This window comes from Melanostigma gelatinosum, assembly GCF_949748355.1.
Source record: "Melanostigma gelatinosum genome assembly, chromosome: 16".
In the NCBI taxonomy this organism is placed as follows: Eukaryota; Metazoa; Chordata; class Actinopteri; order Perciformes; family Zoarcidae; genus Melanostigma; species Melanostigma gelatinosum.
The window spans coordinates 17,443,717-17,461,778 of NC_136649.1; the positions used below are offsets into that span (position 1 = coordinate 17,443,717).

Consider the following 18,062-nt stretch of genomic DNA (forward strand, 5'->3'; position numbering starts at 1 on the left):
TAATGTTTTTATGTGTGCGTTTTTATACAGAAGCGGCTAGAACGGGATAAGCCGACAAGTGGAAAATAAAATCTAAGTGCTCTGCTCACTGTTTAGCAGTGGGGGTCCCGTCCCATCCTCAGAAGTTAAAGAAGTTAAAGATGGCCGTGGCAGCTTCAGTTGCTGCTCTTGGCTCAGCGGCGTATGCCAAACCTTGTTCAGTTCCATCATGAAAATACAGTTTGCAGTTACACCAATTTGGACCTCATGAAGCTACCATATTTTGACCCCCTGACCCATGTAATACAGCCCAAAGGACAAAATCCAATGTGCGTTTTAGCCAACTTGTCTTAATACAGATGTTGAAAGATGAGTAGAGAAAGAAAACTTCCAATTAATGTTTCAAGGAGCGATTTAGTATTACATTTCAATAAAGTCGGGGGACTCACTAGAGGCAGATTAAAAAATAGAACGGTCAAACTGGAAGCAGTCTGGAAAAACCCTGGATCCTAAATGTCCCATGCATCTCGATAGTATCTTTTAATAGAGTCTCACTGTTTGTCTTTCAAACGCAAAGCCCCCGTTCTGTACTGCTCCTCATGATGAGTTACCTTATCTTATCTATGCTCCTTTATTTAAAACACCAAATATATACACGCATTGTCAAGTAAAAATACTTGATATTTGTTAGGCATGGCCTTGACAGGGTGCACATTTGTTTCACAGATATCCACAGTAAGTAATGTACAGACAAATACATTGAGCTCCTCTTGTTAGACCAGCCTAACATTACGCCGGCAAGTGCAATATAAAGCCTTTTCTCGCTGCCATGCTGCATTTGTATATGCTTAACATTGGCACTGACCTGAGATGCTAGAACAAACAGTGCTGGTTATGGGCCGCTTTGAAACCTCCAGCCCCCCTGGCCTATTCTCAACACAGTCTATTCTTTTGAAGTGCTATTACAAGGATTTTTTCCCTCCGGCTCGATGGCTGGGTTTTGCCCTATCCCTGTAAAATACTGTGGCTTCCCTGCACGCTGCTGCTGGGGCCGGCGGGTCGTTGGCTTACAGGGTGACACTCCCCAGAGCCGTGTGAGTGCTTTTCATAGGCCAACTCTGCCTCTGTCAGCGATATATGTGTGTATATATATATATATATATATGTCAGTCAGTGAAACATTGGGATAGAATGGATGGGTTTTTACACAGGGAACTTCCTGACCACTTTGTAAAATCCTTTTATTGTGTCACTCAGTGCTCAGATATTATTGGAGTGACATATACACAATATATAGCCTAATTCCCCACGCTTCTCCAACTTGGGACATGCTGTCACATTTCCAGCTTTGTACTTCTGGAGTTCATATTTTAGAGCCAAGATCCTGACTGGATGACGGGGGTGAAGCTTTCTCTGGTCCCCTTCAGTGCGTCATCCTTCTTGTTAATGTGTAGTGACAATATGTAGACTGCTTAACCGTACCCGTCATGAGAAAACTATTGACGGTATGTATTTAAATATTCACAGCCTGCAGTGCTTTTTTTTTTTGATCTACCGTCTTACGTAAGCAACTTCATGACAGATGAAATGTGTATGTACTTAGCTAATGTAATTGAGCCAATCCCTCAGTAGCAGGCTTTGGTGAATGTTTCTCTCTTGAGTGATTGCGGATATAACATGCGTGTAATCAGTAGCAGAAAGACATCGGCCATGTTGCCAAATGCCACATAATGGGGCTATGCGCGACCTCTAGTGACTTTGATAGCCTTCATGCTTTATTTTCAGTGATCTCAGAGGTTTCAGTGGTGGAAGCTTTTGGATTCACTTTGTGTTTCTCTCTGTAGAACTGTATGGTTTCGACGTGCTCATTGACTCCAGCCTGAAACCCTGGTTGTTAGAGGTGAACCTTTCTCCCTCCCTGGCCTGGTGAGTGACACTGTCTTCATCATTTCTTTATTTTGTTGTTACATTAGACCAACTTGAACAAGGCTTTTTTTTTTGTGGAATTTGCAAAAGAAAGAAGAAAGTGTCAATAAAAAGCCACATTGAAGGAAACGGCATTCACACGTTGTGAAAGCACCCCCTCAGTGTAGCAGTTAGTCAAGGTCTCACAACCGATCTGTATCTTCTAATCACAGTTGACTCATTTTCTCAACTCCGTGAATGTGTTGTAATTTTCTTGTTTGTTTTTTGCTTCTTCAAACAAAACAAAAACAGTGATGCGCCCTTGGATCTGAAGATAAAGGCCAGCATGATTGCAGACATGTTTTCGCTTGTGGGTGAGTGCGTGCTGAAACAATGACGAAATACAACTTGCATTCGGTTCCAGAGTTTTGCACAAGTCATTGCACTGCGTAGACATTGAGTTCACGTACGTTCACTGCTGATAGTCAGATTTTTAAATCCATTACACCAGTAAATGATATGCTGGTGAGATAAAGTACACCAAACAAGTAGAAACTTTAATCTGTGAACACTTTCACAAGTTATATTATCAACCATCACATGATTAACAGAGGAGGAAAAACGTTGTGTAGAGGCGGCACATAAAGAATTGCATATTTGAATGACATAAATGCACACATTTGAAATAATCCACAGGGTTAGTCATATTCAGAGCTTAAAAACACAATTCCACTGACTCTCAAGATGTTCTTGGAGACTTATAACAACAATTCTCATACTTTTTGAATAATTAAAAACATAAATAATTGGTCAAATGTGTTATTTATTTTACTTGAGGTACAACTCAGAGATTATTCGTTGCAGAATTATGTAATTTTAGAAAAGCTGACACAACATATATGATAGTTGGCCTTACTTGTAAGCAGCAGGTTTCACGCAGGTGGAGACAGTTTTGTTTAATGCTCAAATGCTCAAACTGCCAACAATAGCTGTATGGCTTCACAATAGGAGCTCCAGTGTTGACAGAATAAACCGCAGACTTCATTAATTAACATCAAATGGCTTGCGGACAAAATTCTCGACAGAGGCCTTTGTTGTTTTGTAGTCATTAAGCTTTCTTGAGAAACTGGATCTGACATGTCAAACTAAAGCAATCGTTCACATGAAGATATAAATGCCTGGCCCGAGGCAGAGATAAACACTGTTTATACAGCGTTGTTTGTAGCAGAGAATGAGATGTGTCTCTGTATATGTATCCTCCCGACTTAATTATTGAATCCTCATGCAGAAGAAGAGCTTATAATAGTTCAAATCAAGCAGAATACAACACCATGACATGCAGAGGTCTGAAAGTTTGTCTGAGTAAAAAAGAGACAAATATTAGCCACCACTTTCACGTCTCTTGATTATTTAACTTGACCGAATCCTCTGATTTATCCTTATTACCATTCACAGAATACATGGAGCCCACTGATTAGCAGGCAGCCATCTAAACTATCACTGAACCATTAAGTCTGTCTGTGGTCTCCTAATGATATTAAAGGAATAGCTAGTGTGTGTGTGTGTGTGTGTGTGTGCACATATGTCTCAGCCTAGTCCATGCTGTGGCTTGAAACCCTCCGGTCTTGCTCATTAAATGAAAGAGTAGAATCATAAATTGCCAGTTATCTTTGGACTGAGACGCTCCTGCGGGTCTGGGGAAAATGAGCAGTGGCATGTAAAACATAGCACATCTATTATGTACCAAACAAACTAAGGCGCTGTTGGCTGATAACACTTGGGCCGCATCCCAGACCTGTAAATAATGACAGCATACCATTAGTATTCACTTACCGCCTGTGTGAAGCTGTCAGCTCCGTGTCGCCCATGTTTGTAATAATTGCAGTGTTTGGGGAAAGAGCGTGGCAGAGGCCTGATTCTTACCTGACGGCTGGGATGAGGAAGTACAAATAGCCTCGAGCTCCAAGCTGTCAACGGACGTGATTCACTTCAAGTGTGACTGCAAGATGCAACATAAACATATTTCTTTAACATGCACTTTTACCTCTATTAGCCTCGAGGGAGTGTGGGAATTCATTAACAGAAGATCATAGATTCAAATCGTATTGACTGGGTGGGAACGTCTTTGTGGTAAATGTGGATTACAGACATGTTTCCCCACGCTTATCAACTACCACTGTGTGGAGCTATACAGATCCAAGGTAGAGTTAGAAAATTTGCAATTAGAAAACATGTCTTCTTTCCCTGAGTAAAGAGTTAAAGGAATAGTTTGACATTCTGGGAAATGTATTTTCTCTCTGGCGCAGATTTAGCTGGCAGGAACGATGCCACTCTCCCATCTGACCATTGTAATGCTACAGCCAACTGCCAGTTAGCATAACTTAACATAAGGGCTGAAAACAAGGGGAAACAGCAAGCTTGGCTCTGTCCGACGGTAACAAAATACCCCGACCAGCACCTCTAAAGCTCACAAATTCCGACATTTTATGAGGGATACTAGCTGTAATTTCCAAGAGCCTCCGATGACTACCTGGCAACTGCTCCGAGACAAGAAATAGTCTGACATGTAACTTCCCATAAAACATTGAATTGTTGTTTTTTAACACTTTGGTGTTTGTAGGTACCAATCAAACAAGATATTACGTGTTCATAATTAGTGCCCTTCATGGTGTCTGGTAGGCAGATTTAGTTACCTTTGGACAGTGCCAGGCTAGCTGTTTCCGCCTGTTTCCAGTCTTTATGCTAAGCTAAGCTAACCAGCGGCTGGCTGTAGCTTTAAATTCAACAGACAGATGTGAGAGCGATATCAATCCTCTCATATAACTCTGGGGAAGAAAGTAAATAAGTGTATTTCTCAAAATGTCAAACTATTCTGTTCGGTCAGTGGTTCACATCAGGGGGCTGTGGTGAGTCAGTGTATCAAAACACGTCTTTTGAGAGCAAATATGTCCTTGACTGAGAATGATATTGTTAAAGATACAGTTGATTTACATGTCCATATATTGCCTTTGTGTCCCTCGCTGTACTTTGGTCTTCTTGCACTAACATTGAAGATCTGATGCAATACATGAAGGTCATGGGAATGAGTAACATGTTTAAGATCTGATGTCATTGATAGAGCTCTTTATGGCTCTACTGTGTCCCCCGCAGGCTTTGTGTGTCAGGACCCCCTATCGAGACAACCGCACTCTGACCGAGTCTCCCTGGACCCCAGCCTCAAGCACCCAGCAGCCCAAAGAACACAGGTACTGGATGCTCTCACACACAACCACACACACACACACGCACACGCGCACACACACACACGCACACACGCACAGCAGAGAGCTGAGCCAAGTGTTGCACTCATTCACCCTTCCTTGTGAAACATTCCCATTCTTGTCTTCATCTCTGTGTTGCTTGCAGTCCATTCCTGCCACTGTCACTGAGCTCTTCTTCTACCCTCATGGAAAATCCACTGTAATGCAAAACAACTGCTGATGCAATTACACAGTTTGAGTGACATCTGTTTGTCAGTGCTACTCTCTGTGGCTTATTGTTTTATCGTTTCTAATCAAGCGACTGATGCTCTCTCCAAGCCTTGTTGACTAATGATGCCACAACAGCCAAATGCTCTTGGCTGCCTCCCCTCGACTACTGCACCCAGATTTGGCGCTTTAGGATCTGCTGGAGGGAGATTACTAAATCAGACAGATTTCTGCTCCACCTTATGTTGTGTAAAGAGCCTGTTTGGACACATAGTAACAACATTTCATCGTTGCGTATCGATGGAGCATGTATGCGGCTTCTTAAAGGTTTAACAGTAATGCTGTTCACCCACAACTCAATGTCTTCACCCATTGCCTCTTAGAAACCTCTTTCTGCAGCGACAGCCACTGCACACAGCAGAACGGTGAGTTTTCGTCACACTCAGACATATTAATCTTCTTTTGTCTTGGTTTCTTTGCAATTCCCTGATGCCTGTAACATTACCGGTAACAAATTGCTTACTGCTCTTTCCTTATTTGATCATGGAGCTTTACTATTTTTCACAGTGACAGACACAGACGGATCGATTCCTAATGCTATATTGAATAGAATTCTCATTAGCAAAGTGGCCTTAGTAAGCAAGTGCTGTAAGTGCTGCAATGCACCACTTGACCCAAAACTCAGAGACTTTGATGTACAGAGTTACTGAGACGTTGCTCAAACAAGCCCAACACTAAACCACAGAGGCTGTTGTAGAACTCCAGGGCCCTTTAGAGAAGCTCTCCTGTCCCTTTACTCTGATGAGGAGCAACAGATGAGTCTTTTTTTTGAAGGATTTGGCCGTGTCACTTTTTGGCTGCCTTTGTATCCCCCCCCCCCCCCCCCCCCACCCACCCCCTCCAGCCGCGTCAGACAAATTGAATATAATCCCCTTGCTATTTAGATGACAAATTCTGTATGTGATCCTGTGGGGTTGTGCCCCTCTGCCTGGCCCAAGTTCCAACCTGCATGCCAACATTTTCAATCACAGCCTGGTAGTACATGCAGCACGGAGGCAGCCAGGGAGGCCAGTGCAAAACAAAAAGGCTTCATTTATGTGACAGGCAGAAAAGAAGAGGGTATTTTGAGTTACACAAGCTGTAGTCTGCACATTTTACTTTTATAAATGAGAATTATGTTTCAGATGAGTAGTAGGTTGTTTGTCAGTGATGTCTTTCGCAAAAAATTGCAACCTTTAAGCATCCTTGAATTAATAAAAAATGTGATTAATTATTTTATTTCTTTTTACTTTGGCAAGTATTTATGTTGGAAAGAGATATAACAGGAGGCATTAGTTGATTTTGTCTCCACACTTCTCCCCTGTAGCGCCAGAGGCCCGCACCAGCTAGTAACTCAGAAACAGACGGGTCGAAAGACAAGCTAGGACCTAAACAACGCCAAGGAGACAGCACTTTGAGCTTGACTGCTGACGAGGTAAGGCCTTTGAAATGCTAGTAGTGTGACATGAAGTGCGTGACTTTGTTGAATTCACACGTTATGGGGACCTGAAAAGTACAGTAACCTTGAAAAACTGTTAGCAAACGTCTGTTGCTTTGTTTCACTGACGTAGATCAAAGTGCTGCGGAGGATAAAGGAAGAGTACGAGAGACGGGGAGGCTTCGTCAGGATCTTCCCCACCGCAGAAACGTGGGAGCTCTATGGGTGAGCTGAGCCAAGAAGAAACAGACACTTGTAATCCCCAAGGGGTGTTTGTCGAATGTTACTCATTATTAATACTGTCTTCAAATAAGTGGGGCACTTAGTTTATATGAATGCAATCAGTGCATGAAGCCAGACCACACGACTCCTCTTGACTGTCACTAATTGAACCACCAGACTAAGGTGCACCAACTTGGTTTTTCTTGAGCTCTGTGTATTATGTTCCAGGAAAGGCTTATATCGGACAGCAACTTTATGTTGAAATGGCATCGGAGGCCCTATTAGAGAGGAAATCTGTTTTTGTGCTTGCAATTCATATTCCTATATGAGGATTTGTTGCTTGATTAGTTCCATGGCTCTCCGAGCAGCAGGGATTTTGTGGCATTTTTCAAAAGCATATTATTGAGCCTTCTGGGGAATTATTGGTGCATTTAACTGTGGCTGCCATATCACAGAAGCCTAATTAGCCTAAATAACACATTTGCCGCAAATAAGGAGGCCGAGGCTCATTGGGGCTTCTGCCTTTATGATTATTGTAATTTGCTTATTATCTTCTCCTCTCAGTGGATATCTGGAGTCCAAGACATCAATGAACTACATGTTGGCAAACAGACTTTTCCATGGAAGGTAAGCATTTCCATTGTGGTCGGGATCGGGCACTAAATCTCCCCATCAGTGTGTGGAAACGGTTGGATTCTAAAGTGTCGTTTGTTTGGTCTTTGGATTGGATAGGTGAGAGGAACAGCTGAAAAGACGTTGCACAGTCAACTTTTCCAGCATGCGCCCAATGCCTATGTGGCTTTGTGGCGGTGATTTGGGGGCAGGAGGGGAAAGACAATTCGAGATGAACTGTGCTTTTTTTTATTGACCCACATTTTGTTCTTGTAATACAGCGTGCAATTATGTTGTTAGAATCAGGATGGGTTTTAGAGTTTTTACCGCAGCTTTGACTATTGTGCAATATCGTCTGGAGGTTTGGCCCCCAACTAAGCCCATCTAAGGGCTTTTTGTCCGGTAGCCAGATTAAGGAAACAAGACCTCAGTTTCTGTTATTACTTGTCATTTATCTTCTCTCCTCTGGACCATCATGTTAACTTCTGGACAAGCTACTCAACCACATAAATCTTTCTCAGAACTGACTTCAGTTAAAGTTGAAATTCACAACTGTTGCTCTGCTTCGTAGTTGTTGATGATACACATGTAAATCATCATAGTTGTCGCTATTGTGACAGGAATATGAACGGGAATGTGCAGCTGCAGGTGGATGCCGTCCACGGATGTCACGATGTCCAGTACGAGAGGAAGCTGCTGTCTCTGGAGGCACGGAAGAGGAGACAGCCCTCTGCTGCAGGCAAGAAGAAATCCGGTAGGCCTGATGTGTTCTGCCTCACTTCAGGAAACACTAACCAGAGTGTAGCTAAGTGGGACAACATCACAAAGATAATGCATTTCTGTTTCCAATAAATACGTCTCCCGTGTCATGGTCAGGTTGGCCAAATATGACTCTGAATGAGTTAATTTCATTGCAGCAACAATGGAACCCCTATTTGAGGTTATGTGTGTATTGTATCCAAAATGACAGTGATGCAATTGACATGTGTCTTTCCTTTGCAATGTTGCATACCTCAGGGAAGGAATCCAAGGCCTCCCCGATGGAGAGCAGCAGTCAGGAGGGAGAGGAGTGCGCTCAGGAGGAAAGGGAGGAGGTGAAACAAGCTCTCGAGCCAGTCTCACACAAGTCTTTGGTAACAGAGCAAAGAAAACAAGTAGCCACACCGCTGGAGCGCTGCCGCAGCGAGGCTCTGTCCAGCTCGGAGGCAGAGCACAATGCCAGGCCCAGAGTCAACCTGCTCAACATCCTGCAGCAGGGCTGGGACCTCAGGTCAGTCTGTAATGCTGGGCTGCTGCTGCTCTCGTCTTCCTCCTTCACTGTATTCTCTTCTCCCTCCTTCCCTATAGAATAAGGGGAAATATGAAATGCACTAATGCACCTCCCACTCGTGTGTACCCTTGTCACCATACGACATACAGTATGTCTTTGTTGTAATCGTCACCACAGGTTGATCCATTGCCTGTGACTTGCTTATGTATTGCTTATGTATGAGTTCTGTCAGAAGTGCTAAGGTTCATGATCGGCCTGCAAGAAAGCTTTTAAAAAGAAAAACGAATCTATTCTGTGATAGCCACAGCTTGACTGTGTGCTGAGTGAGACGTGGAGGGAGTTGTGGTAAGATGATATCAACATGCATAATGCTTTCCAAATTGGCAGAGTATCAGAAAGATCTTCCCTTTTATCTCGATACAGATACCATACACGCACCATTAACACGTATGAAACGATGTACATGATACCTACTGCGGTCTGACGGGGCTTTGAAAAGTGTGCCGGAAATTATAATCTGAGGAAGAATTACAATAACAAGTCTGAGTTTGTAGAAATTCCTCAGCGCTCGCCAGGACTGTGCATGTAGCGGGTAAATTATAGTACAGCGTATCATTGTTTGTGTTTGACAGCTTTTTATTTTTTTTCAATCTTCTGACGGTACCGGTACTCTTTCCAGGTTCACGCGGGTCACAAAGAAGTTTATCATTTTGATACCGTGCAAGACAAGATACATTGTGTTTCGACACACTTTGGCTGAAAGTGATACATACCTGTTGTTGCTTTCTCGCTCTCTTTTCCGGATGATATGTCAGCTCATGAATATATGAATGAGTACTGCTTGTTCTTTCTGTTGCAACAGATGCATCAAAGAGCTCCTAGCAGAGGACCCAGTCGACAATGTTTACCATCAACTGTTGCTCCGTCTGTCCTTTCCCATTGCTTTACCGATGCACTTCTTGATGATTTTCCTCTCACTCCTTCTCCAGTAAAGTGCAGGCCCGGATGGCCTTTTCCTCCTACCTGCAGCGGGTCCAGCAAAGACTGCTGGCAGAAAGCAGGGCAAATACCATCCCAGCTTGGTCAGACAAGGACAACGAGCAAATGGTATAATGATAAGCATTTTTTAATTCCCTTTCCTGATAAATGGACATGAGCGGAGTGCCCTGGGGCATTGCCTCCCTTGTATGTGTGTACATGCCAGATTTCCCCTTATTATTATTCTGTTACTCATATGTACCCTGGCTGGAGCTGAAATGTGTACGAGACATTTGTGGCCACACTGAAGGAAAACGTGGTCTCTGTAGAAGTTAGCCTGATGGGAAAGTCTGCATTGTTAGAGCATACATCATCAACATCATCATCATCATCAGTGACCTCAAACCTTAGGGGGAAAATCAATGTGAATTCAAGTCAACCCCTAGGGCTATTCAATTCGAAGGTTCACTGCTTTGAAAAGGCGAACACACAGGCAGCTTGAATACGTGCAGCTGGATGAATCCGATTCAGGGAAGTGATGATATGAATGTTTTTTTTTTCTGCGCAGGAGCTGGTGATTCGCTTCCTGAGAAGAGCAGCCAGTAACCTTCAACAAGACATAAAGGTGGTCTTGCCCAGTCGACAGCTTCCACTCCAAGACCGCAGACGCATCCTGTCCCACCAGCTCGGAGAGTTTATCCACTGCTACAACAAGGTGCCTGTTCCCACACTCCACAAATGTAATCTGGGAAATATTATGCGTGTTGTGTGTACCTGCTGTGTCATTCTTTCCTATCTTCTCAGGAAACTGAACATGTGGTGAAGAAAACACAGAGCAGCGAAGAGGAGCATTGTGTTAACCCCAGCGTGTTTCAGGAGTACATCACTGCAGCAAGGTTAGTGAATTGGCAAGCCCACTGGCCCATTGTTCAGTGCTTGGCTCTTTACTGTTAAAGTTCTATATGCTACTGACTGAAGGGTGTTCTCTATCTGCTGTACGCATTCATGTTCCGTCTTTGTCTTTTTTCATCGACAGTGAAAACGATCTGGAGGAAGTGCTGACATTCTACACGCAGAAAAATAAATCGGCCGCCGTTTTCCTCGGAACAAAAGTCAGGAGTGTTAAGAAAGACGTTCGTGAAGTAAATGCCTTCGGAGATTCAGGCAACTGTGAGAACTCCAGAAGTGAGTTCCTCCCGCATGTTCCCCCCCCCCCCCCCCCATATTTTTGTTACTGAAGGTCTGGTTTATGTTGAATACTTTATCATGCAAGCACAGTAAACAGGAAAAGTTTAGATTTGTAAACCCCCCAAAAAAGTGAAAGGAAAAGGATTGAGTCATCCCGGGTGAAGAAAAGGTCAGCTTCAAACGATTAGGACTCATTGGGGGGAAAGCAAATGTGTGTTTCAGAGCCGAGGAATGGCTATCTGATGATAAAGGAGCTCTGGCTTCTTTCCTCCTTTTGAACAGCTCTGCCTGTGGCCAAAGAGGATTCCAGTGCTTCAGAGTCCTCGCTCTCCGGAGGGAAAGTCAGCAGTGAGTCGGACATCAAGGCCGCTGAGAGTCAGCCCTATGTCCGTACCGAAGACCAACAAGCAGCGGGTAGAACTGGTCAAATCCACCCAGAGGTCCAGGCCTCCCAGCACTGCTCCAGCTTTCCCCTGGCTTTAGACGGCACACATACTCGTCTGCAGCACTGCTCCACAGCCCCGACGTCCCTGCCCCTCCACTATCCGCCACCTCTTCAGCCACCGTCCTATGCACAGTCCTTGGCTAAGTCTCAGTTCTGCCATCCTGAGACTCTCTCTGACCCTCCTGCATACACCCCTGCCCTCGTGGGCACACAGCCCCCGAGAGCAATGTGGACAGCTGTTTCCACTGGCTCTAACACCATCTGTAGTGGGACACCCACCCAGGCGCTCAAGAGGATTCAGTCCTTTACCTCATCAACGTCCAGCTCTGGAGCAGCCTCTTCCATCCCGAGTGCCACGCACATCTATAACCAGAAGCTCTCTAGAACCACCTCAGGCCAAGGTAAACTCAGTACTTTACATTGCTGCTGTTCATCTCATTCACTCCCGTTTTCTCACATTCGTCTTCTGTTATCCTGTATGTCAGTGATCAGGAGGAGCACTTCCAGTAAGCTGAAGTCCAACTCAGCCGGGACATTGAAGGATTTAAACTCGCAAGCCCAGTCGAACCAGCAGGCCTTCATCTCAGCCCTGCAGAAGCTGGCTGACAAGCAGGCTGCTCGCCACTATGCCAGCTCCAGTCACATCAACCTGCTGACACAACACGTGAGTTCCCTAGGTCTTTACCTCTATAGCCCAGGAAGTTTCGTTGTGCTCGAATAAGAAGCCATGTTGAGTTATTGAGCAACTGTAAACGGATCTGTGTGATGTTTCATGTAAGGAAGAAGAATCTGGGGCTGCTGCAGTAGTCTCTCACTGTGAGGTCTCTGATACTTCTCTTTGTTGATGCGTAAACCTGGCTCTGACCCCATGCTGATTGGCGGCATCTAGCTGCTCATTCGTTCGGCAGACCCGTTGGAGCCGGAGGGTCTGCTGCCTCGCACCGTGCACCTTCCTCCTTCAGTCCTCGGCTCGCCTGCAGTCTGTGGGCTGGGGTTGGTGCGGGGGTGGATCTGGAACTCTGGGGAAAGCTGGCTGGCCCAAATAGTGGTGAGCCGCATCAAGCCTCAGCTCTGTGTGAGGTCTCATTATCAGATGCACCATGGGGGAGTGATTTCTGTTGATACTTAACAAGCAGCCACTTTTTTGTGTGGTAATTGATGCTTATAAATAGAGGAATGTAGCAAATTGGCACTGAGCAGCTCCATTGGCTCCATCACCACCTTCTTCTATATTCCCCAAAGGTTTGTCGTTCGCCGTGGGGAGCCCCTCAACCTCTTCTCCCGCAACCTCTTCTCCCTCAACCTCTTCTCCCTCCCCCTCTTCTCCCTCAACCTCTTCTCCCGCAACCTCTTCTCCCTCAACCTCTTCTCCCCCCCCCCCCTCTTCTCCCTCCCCCTCTTCTACCTCCTCTGCCTCACTGGATTTTTTTCGTAAAAGGTTTTTTTGTGATGGCACCAGACCACACAGATTGCAGATTTTATGGCTTTCCTTTGACTCTCCATTATTCTGTCTATCTGAAAGGTGGTTGCTGTATTTCTTATGAATAGTTAATCCTGGGCATGGCAGCACGGTATTTTGTAGAGAGAAATAGTCCAGTCCTTTTCACTTTAATGGCTCAAAGAGTGCAGTTTGTGTTCTGTTTTTTTTGGACTCAGATTTGAAGTCGGTAAATCACTTGCTGAACTAAATGGAGAACGTTGTAAACACGAACAACACCCTGTTGCCCCAGTTGACCTCTCAGGTTTAAGTACTTACTCGCTCTCAAGCTGGTCAGAATGTATAACAAACAGAACCTGAAAATGAGTAAAGTCAGGCATAGTCGCTGTCCAACACAGTGTTATAAGACATTCTTGTAACACTGTGTCTCAGTTAGACAAGTTGGTGCACATGACCTTAGTCTGGCAATTATATACACTTAACAATGGTAACTGTGGTAAAGATGTGGTAGAGATCTATTCATTATGGTCGATCTATTCAAATTGTAATGGCTTATCATCGGTATATATGTCAATTTGTCCAAAAGCACAGCTTGTAAGAATACGTCCAGTCTACCTTAATAAGTAACTTAGAGCTGCGGCTGTGTAACACCATGCTGACACATTTTTTCACGTCGTACAAGGCCTGGCAGCATTACAATTTTCCCATTGGACTATTTAGTGCACAGGAGGAAATAAAGTAAATAAAACGCCACAGCAGGATAATTTATTCTCCCATTAGCTTTCACCGAACATAATTCCCAGGGTGGTACGGAGCAGTACAGAGGTGCAGTCGCTACAGTGGTCATAAACAGATTTTGGCTGGCGAGTCATGATATAGCTGATTCTGTCAGAGATGGAGAAGGGAGGAGGGAACCACTTGGATTTAGTGCTGAGCGGAGACTAGCTCTGCCATGTGCTGTGTGTACATTTCACATAGCCCCCAGAGACAGGAGAATAAAGTGGTCGATGTAGGGAAGAACGCAATGTGAGTGCTCATTCATCAAGCATTCCCATTTAGCTTTAGATGCTGGGATTAGTGGGCTGTTTGGTTGAAGTGACTTGACTTAACATTGATTTTGTTAGTGAATACATACATCTTGTTAATACAGTGTGTGTCGTGAAAATGACTTTAAATTGGTTTGATTTGAATGATCTGTTAAAGTTTTCTTCTCTGCCCGCAGCTGACCAACCTGAACCTGGCAAACAGGATGCTGAGCAGAGAGAGCGTCACACTGGACCCTATAGAGCGGCATTCTGCTGCTCCAACCCAAGGAACAGATCTATGTAGCAGCACTAGGTGAGTCCAAAGACATGTGGCACGAGTTACATTCACTCAGTCAGGGTGGGCCGCTCACTCAGTTATTCGTGCTACAACAATCCCTGGCCTCGTGTTATCTTCGATGAAAATGACTCCAATGGGCTCTGCACAGTGTGGTAGAGCATCTTTAAGATGGGAGAATGGGAGCACTGGTATCAGATTGGTACTTGGAATCAGTAGACACCCTGCATTAAAGTATTGGAATTGGTATTGGGAGAGAAGAAGTTGTAATGGTGCATCCCTACGTACAACCATTGTCCATTTCTTCTTTTTGTTGTACTTTGAGGGACTGTGTATAATCAGTAGTCTTTTACTTTTCCTTCCCATTTTTTCACAGAGATTTGCAGAACTTTGTTTCTCGTAAACGGCAAAGTGAATAACCTGTTTTTGTCGCAGGAAACACAGCAACTTTGAGGAGCTTGGGGACACGAAATGAATTTGAAAATAAATTGTGTGTTTTATTGTGTGAAAATAAACAGCGCTTCGAATAATATCAGGGTCTTTTTTTGGTGTAAAAAAATGAAAACTTGACTTCGCACTTCATATCAGAAAGAGAAAAGTTTCATTTCTTAAAGTCCAACTGAAATTATAATTTGTTCTTGTCTGTAACAGCATACATACCTGCTCTGCAAGTCACTTCTCTTTTGTTCTCATTTGAGACCTGAAATCAGATACCAAAGGGGGAAAATTTTATTTCTTGGTAGTTTTACTTAAATTCGACAAAATACATTTAAATAAATATGATTTTAGATGGACTTTATTTAGTGGTAGTTGCTACAGTACCTTCTCTATGACTCCAGTTTTTCATTTAGCACAAACCAGACCTCTGCTCCCTTATAAGTGCTCCATTGCTCTTCATGGTCATATTTCACTGCTGTGCCCAAGTGCACTACTTATTCGCCCTCTCCTGAGGCAGCAGAGAAGGAATAGTGTGTTACAGTCTCGATGGGGTTCACTGCCAAGGAAAACAGCATAATCTCTCCTCTGAGAGATGCTGCGCTGATGGACACCAACACAGAAATTGTAGTTTGAATAAACTGCCATTCTTCTTTTTTAAGATATGTCATAAGGCCTAAAAAGAGTTCAAATACTTTCGTTGAGTTGCTTTTTTCGCCCTTGAGATTGAAGTGTTTCAAAGACAGAGACGCTTTAATCACTTTGGACAAATCAATGTCCTGAGGATTGTCTGTGTAATCAACTTTACTCAAGTCTTTACTGTAGACACTTAGATTGCGGTAGCCTGTTTGGTCACACTCAATAGAACCTAAATGCTTTTTTAATGGTCTCTGACAAATTTCTAGATTGAACATTGTTCGTCTTTGGAAAAGGCTTGTGCAGCGCCAACACTCCTCTGGGCAGGTTAGTTCAATACGTGCCTGCAAATGGGCATTTTATTCTCTTTTTATTCGTGCTTTGTGGAGCTAAGTAACACCAGAATTGGCTGGCAAGTGTCGGGAGTGTGTGAAGCATGCTGGCAGCTTGAAACATTGCGTTGGTGGGATGGAGGCAGTGGTGAGGGGGGCAATGTCAACAGCCACATAGTCTGTCTGCTCCAAGCTCTCGCCTCTGCAGCCACTGACCCCCATTCCTCACCCCAGATCTCACCCCTCTCCCATTGCTCTGAGGAAGAGAAGGAAGGAAACAGAAGGACATAATATGTGAGTGACAATGTCTCAGACAGCTTGGCCTTGATCTTAGACTGTGTTTTTCCAGTCCTGCCCTTCCTTATGTATCGAGCTGTCAGGGAATTCCAAGAATGTCTGCTGGCCTGTTCCCTTTTTTTTAAATGTTTTTATTTCCACAAAAGCGATTTAATAGAATGTATAATTTCACGGATAGCTTCACGTAGCTCTTACATGTGATACTGAGGAAACAGAAGCCGCCCTTTGATCTCCCATTTAACTTTAGAACTCCAGTGCTTTGATTGGATCATAAATGTCTTCTCTGAATGTCATGCCATTTAGATATTTTGGCTTTTCCGATACTGTTTTGGCACTTCATTCATCACAGAATACATTTAAGTTCAGCTTTGCATTTCAGCTTTTCACATTTCAGGTTAATAATTCATAGAAGGTGGAATATACAGTTAGCTTCTGTTCCAAATCTCTCCAGAAAATACACAGCTGCCTTTATCTTCCCATTTGTCACTGGCTTGCAATACAAAAGCTCTCTTGTACCCCAGTACTCCCAGCCCTTGGTTTGGCGTTCACCTCGTAGTGCAATGTCTTTAATAAGATATCAGGATAAATTGCCTTGATTTCACCTCGGAGCTGTTTCTTATAACACAGAATTTCCTGTGCCCCCCCCCCGCCCCCCCTACACTCGGGCCGATGGTTTGTGCCAAACATACTGAAACTGTTAAGCACACTGGCTCTTTAAAGCAACCACAGGGGTGAAGTATGATGGGTTTCAAAGAGCAGCGCGGCTCTTTGAAGTGCCGCTGCCAGGATCTACCAGGTATGCTTCATCAGCACTATTAGAGCTGCTGCCTCACTGCAGTGTGCTGACAACCGGAGGGCTGTGAGCCATACTGCAGGTCCTCATACATCCACAGTGAGCTGGGGGATCATTTCCGGTGTTGGACCTCCTGAAACGTTCATGATGATTTCCATTCAACGTACTTGTGAAATGATGTGAGCAGTATAAAACACTCAGATAGTCAGACATTCTGACGACAGTCAAGTAGACCACCTCAAAAATAACAACCGGTTTGTTGCGTTTGGTTACTTCTACACATTTCATACAGAGTAGCATCTTACTTATGTTACTTATGTTACTTCATTTTGGGTTTGGGATGAAGTGTATAGTATTTAGTCAGTAGCAGGTCATGGTTTGTCCTCTCCACTTGTATTAGTCATGTGATATAACGTGTCTTGAGCTGTATTAGCACCCTGGCCACAAAAAAATGCCTCCTTGTTTTCTTCTCACTGTACGTACAGATGACCGCAAACCTATTTCCTCTGCAGTGTTCGCTCCAGCACAGCTAGAACTGAGAAATACCACAACCCTGCTTATGCTGGGTATTTTTAGTTCTGTTCAATACTTTGTTAGATTGCTGTTTGACTTGGTCGAATTTTGTAAAAACATACCATTCCAAAGGATTTTATGACAGGTCATTTGCTGAAGCAACAACCCAACTAATCAGAAAAGCTCGGGTGAAAATGTAAAACGTCTTCGATGGAGGTTGGTTTGATGTCTCTCTTCCTTGGATTTAAAAGAAGAGAAGTTTTCATTCGCAATTATTGGAGCCAGATGTGGCAATAGGAGGGAGAGCCCTCAAGGTAAGAGAGAGAGATTCCAGTGAATGGAGGGATTGAGGCAGCAGATATACACACCTCTAACAGCAGTACACGTGTCACCCATTTTTGCAGTTTTGTCAAACGTGTGAAACTCAGGTTGCTAATCGATCAGGACTGAGTTGCACCAGTATTTGTGGTTACTACTAGTTTTAAACTAGCAATTTGCTAAACCACGTTCACCGTTAAACTACCGTTACACTGTGTTAAACTGTGTATGTGTAAATTGGTTGCAAGGACACATTTGTAGTACCATCATCCAGTCAAAAGTAATCCGCTATGTAAACAGGAAGTCACTGCAGCATCACCAGCTGTAACATCATTTACACATACAACAGTTTTTTAGGGGTTCCAAGTTATATGTTAAATGTTGCTTCCCATCATTTTGTAAATGCAGGTTATTTTTGAAAGCGCACATCAAAAGAA

At 43.9% G+C, this 18,062-nt stretch overlaps 1 protein-coding gene across 1 annotated transcript in view; it reads left to right on the forward strand.

Moving 5' to 3' along the window:
* Nucleotides 1-18,062, forward strand: part of ttll5 (tubulin tyrosine ligase-like family, member 5) — a gene marked incomplete at its 5' end in the record, with an annotated part of 40,072 nt that overhangs the window by 10,606 nt on the left and 11,404 nt on the right. The window contains 16 exons of the mRNA XM_079287249.1: nt 1,824-1,905; nt 2,197-2,258; nt 5,035-5,129; nt 5,735-5,776; nt 6,718-6,825; nt 6,962-7,053; nt 7,615-7,677; nt 8,283-8,416; nt 8,680-8,932; nt 9,922-10,039; nt 10,479-10,625; nt 10,715-10,806; nt 10,947-11,095; nt 11,381-11,944; nt 12,029-12,207; nt 14,204-14,319. Coding sequence (XP_079143375.1) covers nt 1,824-1,905; nt 2,197-2,258; nt 5,035-5,129; nt 5,735-5,776; nt 6,718-6,825; nt 6,962-7,053; nt 7,615-7,677; nt 8,283-8,416; nt 8,680-8,932; nt 9,922-10,039; nt 10,479-10,625; nt 10,715-10,806; nt 10,947-11,095; nt 11,381-11,944; nt 12,029-12,207; nt 14,204-14,319 — 2,296 coding nt within the window. The remainder of the gene's footprint in view (nt 1-1,823; nt 1,906-2,196; nt 2,259-5,034; nt 5,130-5,734; nt 5,777-6,717; nt 6,826-6,961; nt 7,054-7,614; nt 7,678-8,282; nt 8,417-8,679; nt 8,933-9,921; nt 10,040-10,478; nt 10,626-10,714; nt 10,807-10,946; nt 11,096-11,380; nt 11,945-12,028; nt 12,208-14,203; nt 14,320-18,062) is intronic.